The sequence below is a fragment of the Sinocyclocheilus grahami genome, unplaced genomic scaffold, assembly GCF_001515645.1.
Source record: "Sinocyclocheilus grahami isolate Dianchi unplaced genomic scaffold, SAMN03320097.WGS_v1.1 scaffold249.1, whole genome shotgun sequence".
In the NCBI taxonomy this organism is placed as follows: Eukaryota; Metazoa; Chordata; class Actinopteri; order Cypriniformes; family Cyprinidae; genus Sinocyclocheilus; species Sinocyclocheilus grahami.
Window position 1 is genome coordinate 244469 of NW_015505428.1, and position 9280 is coordinate 253748.

The following is a 9280-nucleotide window of genomic DNA, read 5'->3' on the forward strand; positions in this document are numbered from 1 at the left end:
TGTGTGCGTGCGTGTGAGAGAGAGAGAGAGAGTGTGTGTGTGTTTGTGTGCGTGCGTGTGTGAGAGAGTGTGTGTGTGTGTGCGTGTGTGCGTGAGAGAGAGAGAGAGAGTGTGTGTGAGAGAGAGAGAGAGAGAGAGAGAGAGTGTGTGTGAGAGAGAGAGAGAGAGAGAGAGAGAGTGTGTGTGAGAGAGAGAGAGAGAGAGAGAGAGAGTGTGTGTGAGAGAGAGAGAGAGAGAGAGAGAGAGTGTGTGTGAGAGAGAGAGAGAGAGAGAGAGAGAGTGTGTGTGAGAGAGAGAGAGAGAGAGAGAGTGTGTGTGTATGCGTGTGTGTGTGTGTGTGTGTGTGTGTGAGAGAGAGAGAGAGAGAGTGTGTTGTGTGTGTGTGTGTGTGTGTGTGTGTGTGTGTGTGTGTGGATAATGAAGGATGGAGGTCAGTTAGAGGGCAGCGGTCAGAGGACAACACCTGACTCTACCTGCTATGAGCTCCTTCATGCTGAAACTTCAGCAGTCAGACACACACACACATGCAGACGCACACGCTATTATTCGCTCGTAAGCCGAAGCACAGCCAGTGTCTCAGACGACTAGAGTTTAGAACGGAATTTTTCATTCTATTTTATGTTTAATACATTTGCTTTCATTGGTTAAGTGGTATAATTTCAAACAATGTCTCACACACACACTCTCTCTCTCAAACACACACGGACACTCTCACACACTCCCACACACTCACACACACACACTCACACACACTCACACACACTCACACACAGACTGTCTGCTGAGGCAATGAGGCAGCAGGAGAGAAGACTGCTGAAGAACTCACGCTCTTCACTAAACCAATCATCCATGTCTCTCTTCTCTCTCTCTCTCTAGCCTGCTCTCTTCTACTTAACTCCAGCATTTCCTCCCTTTTAAAGCTGGAGTAAACTAATCTAGTCAGTGTTTTTGTCTGTCAGATGCTCCGGTGTGTAAGGTTCAGTGACAGTCGGCGGCTCTAGTGCTCATCCTCCGGTCCGTATTGATCTCGATGCCCAGGTGCATGCGTGCCGGCCGCTTTAACCCCCCCTAATGCTGTGATGTCACTCAGACACGAAACATTGGTCACTCAATCTGAGCAGGCCTTCATTAGCGCTCTGCTTTCCTTCACGTCTCTGTCTCAGATTCTCGGTCTTTCTGTCTGAAGGCTGAGTGTCCTCTTGTGAATTTCTGAGCAGTAAATCCATACATGTCACATTGGCAACCAGTCTGGGGCCGGCTTGTTCTCTTTGTCCTTGTTAATAATAACAGGGTTCAGGGGCCTGCATTTCCCGCCCAGCAGGGCTGCCGTGTCATAGCCGCGGTAAACAAGCTTTCCTCCCTTTCAGAAAGCCTTTCGACAAGTCTCCTGGCCACTCAAGCTGAAAGGTGCGCTTGCTGCCTCTGCCAGAGTTCGTCTTGGCTAAGGTCAGGATAATAGAGGGCCTTCTCGTCAGGAAAATCTATATGTTCACCCCTGAAAAGTCCCATGTAATCTTTGGCGGAGATCCCCCCCCCCCCTTTTCTTTTTCTTCTTCTTCAAATAGCTGTGAAGCAAAGACCAATATTTACGGGCATTTGGGGAGCGACCCGGCTCACTGAGGCGTTCCTCCTGCTGCGGGGTTTAAGTGCCGGGAGAACTCAGCCTTTCCTATTGGCTGACAGGAGAAATGTCAGGCCACAATAATGCTGCAGGTTATCAGCGCCTCGTTCCCAGAGAAGAACAAATCCAGAAGGAAAAAACAGCCTCTCTTTGATAAAACTTTGGGAGTGATCTTCACACCTGCTTCCAATGACGTAGTGACTTTGGTCTGTTAGCTTAAAGTGCGCTTGAGTGTCGCTAGCAGAGAAATTTCACTTTAACAATATGAGAATTATCAAAGACGATTGTGTGGTACGTTAGAAAGGTGAATTTTTGTGAGTTACTGCGGGCTTACGATGTATTATCAACAAGAAATATACTAGGAAAAGTTACAAATGAATAAGCATATTTTATCTGAGTGAGTATATTTTTATCATATCGATTTATCTTACAGTAAGACAAACTGATGTTGTTACCTTTATCTTTTCATTTTAAGTCACAATGAAACTGAATTTTGTCACATTCATCTGAGAGTAGCGGATTCGTTCACAACAAGAGAACATAGATAGGGTGATTTTTTCATTTCATGCCACGAACTTATCAATAACCAAACATAACGGGTTACTCTGAACTTTTTTTAATATGGATGTTTCTGTACTCGTATCATGACCTGTTCTTATGACTCATCTTAAGAAAGTCTGCGTTCTGTCTGAAATCAGTGACACAAGCTTAATTTTAGGCTCTATAGACCCTAGAGTCACAGGATCCTGATCTTTTCTTTTCTAAACGTGAGCCTACTTTGCTCCTACAGTGAAAGTAAAGTAAATGGGTGACATTCACAAATAAAAATAAGAAGTTCTGAGCACATTGAGTTCAGTCAGTAAATGTTCAGTGTGTTCTTATGTTAGTGGCAGTGTTAGGAGCAATGGAGGTCACTGGCACTGTTCCTTATAAGCCCGTTTTATATATATATATATATATGTATCTGTATGTATATATTGCCGTTTAAAGGTTTGGGATCAGTAAGAATTTTCATGTTTTTTAATGAAACCTTTCTGCTCATCAATGCCGGAAAAATGAAAAATTGTGAAATATTACTGCAATTTAAAATAACTGTTTTTTATTTTAACGTACTATAAAATATAATGTATTTCTGTGATGCGCAGCTGTATTTTCAGCATCATTACTCCAGTCTTCAGTGTCACGTGATCTTCAGAAATCAGTATAATATGCTGATTTATTATCAGTGCTGAAACTGTTGCTGCTTCATATTTTTTTTGGAACCTGTGATACTTTTTTCAGGATTCTTTGATGAATAATAAGTTAAAAAGAGCAGCATTTGTTCAAAATAGATTTTTTTTAAAGATATACACTACTGTGCTTCATATTTTTTTTGGAACCTGTGATACTTTTTTCAGGATTCTTTGATGAATAATAAGTTAAAAAGAGCAGCATTTGTTCAAAATAGATTTTTTTTTAACGATATACACTACTGAAGACTGGAGTAATGATGCTAAAAATAAGCTTTGATCACAGGAATAAATTACATTTTAACAGAGATTCACATACAAGCGCGGCGCAGACACATGAAACTTTCAGTGAGTGAAAAGTCTTACATTTAGTTGTATCAAATTTAAGGCCATAAGAAGTCTTAAATGGTACAAGAAAGTCTTAATTATGATTTCAGGAGGTCTTAAACTTGGGTACGGCAAGACAAGAATTGCAATATAGCATAATGTGACGGTTAAACTTCAAAAGGCGATGATTTCATTGAATAAACACCAGTGCTGCATTTCAAAGTCACGTGCTGCTTTGTTTACAGCCGTTACCAGGGAAACCGCTGTATGTCTGCTGCTCCGAAAGCGCCTCCTGCTGGCAGAGAATCAGTGTGCAGTTTAATAAAGCCGTCTGCTGTTTTTGTTCAGACCAATGTGAAAATCAGCCCGTTTTTATGCAGCAAACACGCAGAGCTGTAAATGTGAACTAGTGGATCGACAAGAAGATGATGCATTATAAAAATATATACAATTAAGACAGTAACAAATATGTATATGTTATTTAATTAATAGACTATAATATTTGATTGATAGTAATTGTTTAAATTAATATCATAATTTATACTTTTGCCTCTATTTTTTTCTTTTTCTTTAAATGCTGAAACTTTTTGTCTTTGTGAAAACCTGTATCTGAACGCTAAATCATGCTTTTAACAGTAATTTTAATGTTATTTGTGCAGGTCTTAAATATGAGCTTAAATATCCTGCAGATACCCTGGTCTGGCAAAAACTCAATTCATGTTTTTAGGTAGGCCTATATAAATGTCCGGACCTCAAGCTATTTTAGTTGAAGACCCCTGGTGTATATCCTTCACTTGCTATAGATACATATGCATATGAGATCTCTCTTTTTAAAATACATAATATTGTTTTCATAGTTTGTAAATGGCGAGAAAATAAATCCTGTTAATCATCTGTTTCTAGAAAGAAAAAAATGGGTTTCTCAAACCATTTTTATTTGAACAGCACTTCATCCCAAAAATTCATTTAAGAGTTAAATATCCAATTGGCTCCACATTTGCTGTAAATAAATCAATAAAAATCCTCATGCGTTTAGTCTTCTTTATATTTAAAAATAAATGACGAACACTAGGCTTATATGTTATGTGGGCTCAGGTTCACTTTGTAATCAAACTGACATTAGTTATGCAGTATCATTAGATAATCATATAATGCCGAGCTCTCTGGACAGTGATTTTCTTATATTGCTGTTTATGTTCCGTGCGTTTGGATGATCGCTCCGCTGCTGAGGAATGCTCCTTGAGTTTGCTGTCGGGAGCGGAAATACGCTTGTAAGTGTTCGTGTTTTTACCTCACAGGCTGGAGACTCAGAACCAGGCGCGTCTTTTATTAAAAGCATATCTTTTCTGACGTGGAGGAGATTGTAATATGGCACTTTTCCATTCCTCTATTGTGATTGGCTGTTGAAAGGGGTCACACTGCCATGGCTTGGCCGTTTTCTCCATATGGAAGGTGTTTGCACAGTCTATCGTACACCCGTAGCGCAGTGCCTTCACCTGTGTTTTCTTTCCAAAACCCTCTCAAAACATTCCTGGCATTATGTGGCATGCAGAAGTCCAAACACGAGCTGATGGTTGATTGGTCAGCCGTGCACTCGTGTATATTTTGATTTAGGAAGACTAAGCAGATGCTAGTCTCTCAATCAGCCTGAAGTGGCCTGAAAATCTACATTTTGTGGAACAGTATGTGAAGAATCATCTGTTATTGTGGCCTGTGGTCGGGTAAGGCCTGTTCACACCAGATGCTAATGTTCAGGGCAAGGACACTTAAAAATAGAAATATTCACACGGGGTATCAGGTATGAGCGTTCACATGGCAACAGGCCAACAGTTTTTATTTTTTTCTATGTTGAGCTGTCAGATTTTTTTTTTCTCCTTGGACTGTAAAGACAACTGCCCTGCCAATGAGATGTTTTGATTACTTTTACACAATCCACTGCATTAGTGGCACTAAAGATGTTTTGTCAGCAGTGTTGGACAGTAACTAGTTACTAGTAACTAGTTGCAGTAATATTACTTTTTGCAGTAACTAGTAGTGTAACTAATTACTATTAAGATTACAGTTACCATCCATAAAACAGCTAGTTACTTTTGATGCCTCAACCCCTACTGATTTGAAATCCAATAATTGCTAGATTTATTTTCATAGTTCTCAGGACTCGCACATGACGTCACCTGTGCATCAGGAAAGCTTGGAATATGGAAAAGCTTACATTCAGGGGATGGAAATATTGGCATTACGCTGATTTAGGAGAAAAGCTGATCTGAGCACTGATGTGGAAGCTGTGGAAACTTTACTCTGGTATTACACCATCATCCCTCTGATCCCCATATTAATTATATTACTATAATTAAACATCTTATGAACTTATGTGATTTCTTCTGATAAAATACTTCATGAAATATAATCATAAATGGGTCACCGAGAAAGTATAGCTACAATTAGCTTCAAGCTTTTATGGGGAAGAAACGCATGAAGGAAAAGTAATGTAACTAGTAGTGTAACTAATTACTGTTGCCAGAAAGTAATAATATTACTTTTAAATAGTAACGAGTAATAAATTACATTTTTGGCGTAACGAGCCCAACACTGTTTGTCAGTATGGGCTAAAAATGTACTTTATATTTTGCAATGTGACTTTAATTTAGTTTGATCAAATTTAAGACCCAAAAAAATCATAAATGTCTTTAATGGTATATCAGAATTCTTCATTATTATTTTAAGAGCTCTTAAATTTGAGAACAGAGAAACAGGAGTTGCTGATGTGATAAGGTGATCATTTAATGAAATAAACGTGAGTGCTGCACATGTAACATCCAAACGTGCTTGGCCTTTCAGAGCAGTTTAATATCAACGAGTACTGTGCATTTATGCCAAGCGATTGCAATTATGACACTTTACGGTACAATGTTGTAATATTTTAGCGGCCTCAAGAATAATAACAATAATTACTGTAATTACTTTTATTTATTTAGACACAAAAATATTTGTATTGCCTTTCTTTAAAGGCATTATTATAGTGTCGGCAAAATCCAATATCGATCAACCTCTAACTGGTATGTATTTATATATTAGTACATGAACCAATTCATTACATTTTAATTATGTGGGTGCCCCACCCTATTTAATTAAATAAAAGAATCTGAAATACATGACTTATTATGAGATGGTATGAGTTAGTTCTGTACGGAAATACAGGATTAATAAAAGTCTATATAAATATAAATTATAAAAAAAGCCTGAATGTGGCACTTTGTTACCGATCAGCTGCTGCAAACGATTGTGATTTTTAAACTCTTATGTGATCGTACATGTGCACACGACAGAGATTTTAAGTGTGTCTGTCTGCTCTTCTGTAACTACAGACTCAGGAGAATGAGGATCTGCGACGAGCCCACGCCAAACATCACGACCGGCTGCGTGTCATTCAGACCAACTACAGAACGATGAGCGAGCTGCTGAAGGAAGCTGAAGACACCCGGGACCTGTGAGCACGTCCTGTTTACATAATCATATGAGTGCAGTGTCATTATCCCTGGCTTGTTAGTTTTGTATGAATCCAAGGACCCATCTCTCAATACTTCGATCACTTTCTCTAGACTCTCTCTCACCGTGCAGCTCAGCAGCAGGCTCTGTGGATAAACTGTGGATCGCTTTGGTGCAAAATGCATTCAGCGACTACATCTTTCAAATTACATCAATTCTTTACCTACAGGCCAATCTGCACGTTTTCAAAACTCTCTAACTTAAGTTGAAAATCTTACATAATTCAAAAACGAATAAGACAGCAGTTTTCTTCATTTCTACAGTAATATTGTATTGGGTCATGCAGTGAGTTCTGAACAGTAGAGAGTGCCATTCTTGTTTTGTAAAGTGACAAAGTGTGTTGAGTGACGACCTTTGCTAGAATTATGAAACAGAGACTTGATTTAAAAGCTGTTAGGATAGACATCTCTCAGCTTTGGTTTCTCGGTTGACACACGCACAAAAAAGAAAAAAGTAGAGTTACTGGACATTCAGCATCGTCTCCCGGCCCTGCTCTGAGCTCTGAAATGCAACACATGCTTCGGCTCTCACGAAGAGGAGTGCAGAAGTACTTCATCCTGAAAAGACCAAGGTGACTGTTTATATCGACAGAATAGAGAGGAAGAAAAAAGCGTGGGGAAAGTTTGAGAGAAAAGGTTTTGATTCCCTCCTTTGAGTCTTTGGTTTTAACCTAAACCCCTGGAAGCAGCAAAATGTCAGGACAATTTCCCTAACCCCCCTAACATTTTCCCCTTTCTTTTTCACAAGCCTTTTAAACGTATATAATGGAGGCGTATGTAGAGTATCCACACGAGATGCAAGTGTTGACCTTGTCAGCTGTGCTCTCTGTGGGTTAATGAAAGAAAACAGCAGTGCAACGTGATCCCGTGTGAAAGCAGTGTGATTTTACCCACCTCTGCTGCGTGTGTGTGTGTGTGTGTGTGTGTGTGTGTGTGTGTGTGTGTGTGTGTGTGTGCGTGTGTGTGTGTGTGTGAGGGTGGGGAGAGTGTGTGTGTGTGTGAGAGAGAGAGAGAGATAAAGAGAGAGAGTGTGTGAGTGTGTGAGCATGTGTGTGTGTGAGCGTATGTGTGTGTATGAGCATGTGTGAGTGAGCGTGTGTGTGTGTGTGTGTGTGTATGAGTGTGTGTGAGTATGAGTGTGTGTGAGAGTGTGTGTGTGTGTGAGCGTGTGCGTGTGTGTGTGTGTGAGAGAGATAGAGAGTGTGTGTGATTGTAACAGAGGCACAAAAGAGAAAAAGTCTCTGATAATCTCCTTCCTCTTAGTTTTGATAAATTGGGAAAAAATGCTTACTTTTCTATGGAGCTCTTGTTTTATTAAGCTTTCCAGGCTTGTTACGGGAATGCTCCTATTCCGTACAGAGCTGTTGGTGTCAGTAACTCGTGCTCAGGGAGTTGAGTTACGGTTACCTGCTGAATGAACTTGTATTGAAGGGTTACACTCATGAGGCTAATGCCTCAAAACTGGTGGAAATCAGTTAGCCAGCCGCTAGCCTGAGCCTGTTTCTGATGGTCAGGCCTGCGTCAGTCTGGAGTTACGCGTGTATGTGTGTGTATATTATGTATATTACGCATGTATTAGCACAAGCGAGTGCGGCAGGAGTCTCATTAGAGTGCTGCAGCCCTGCGTAACCCACCACGTCACTCACCATTAGCACGACCACTATTAGCAAAACATTAAAACACAGCCTCTCTTCCTCCAGAAGGGATTTTCAGGTTTTTAAATCAGACTGGGTGCGTTGGGATGCGTAAATGAAATTAAAACTTATTAAAACATCCGCACACTGATCAAAGTTGCGCTCATAAACAGATTCGCTGAATCAAAGAAATTAGTCGCTGTGCCTTTCCAGAGAAGTTCTGGCCGTTTACTGGCTCGCTGCATAATGAAGCGAGACGGAGCTGGAGGAGGCTTGAGGGGAATGGAGATGTCTGTTTGGTGAGCGCATCCTTCAGGAGGCCATTCATAGCTTTAATGCTGGATCTCACAGTGGATTAGGACGGAAGATCTGCGCGCGGCTGCTGTTAAGCTGTTAGCTGAGGAGAGAGCGTTCTCACACGACGACGGATCAGAACCCAATGGCGCTCTGCCATGCAGCAGGTTCAAGGACGTTATGAGCCAAAAGCGTCTGTGGAATAGGGTTTAAATAGTATTTGTGTTGCAGTGTAATATTGACTTTAAAGTGGTGCACAAACTGAGCGAGACCTCGCAGACATTACAGTATCAGTGGAAGTGATCGTTTTCATTTTGAATCAGCAGTTTGTCTGGACGTAAAGCTTACGTTCACACTGCAGATTAATGCAGCGGAAATTGGATTTCAATTTGTTTTGTCACCTCTTTATTAATTAATTTGTTTGTTTGTTTGTTTACCATATGAACATCAAAAATCACACTGAATATGACATTTTTACTTCAGCCCTGGAAGTAAATTTGATACAAATAAATCGAATCAGACATTAGATAGTCAGATGATGATGATGATGTGTGTATGTACTGTATATATACATCACACACACACACACACACACACACACACAGACACACACACACACACACACACACA

General features: G+C 40.2%; 1 protein-coding gene across 1 annotated transcript in view; it reads left to right on the forward strand.

The window, feature by feature from the left end:
* LOC107598274 (centlein-like) overlaps positions 1-9280 on the forward strand; it is a 31230-nt gene that overhangs the window by 19357 nt on the left and 2593 nt on the right. Inside the window, exon 3 of the mRNA XM_016289569.1 lies at positions 6543-6664. Within this exon, the coding sequence (XP_016145055.1) occupies positions 6543-6664 (122 nt within the window). The remainder of the gene's footprint in view (positions 1-6542; positions 6665-9280) is intronic.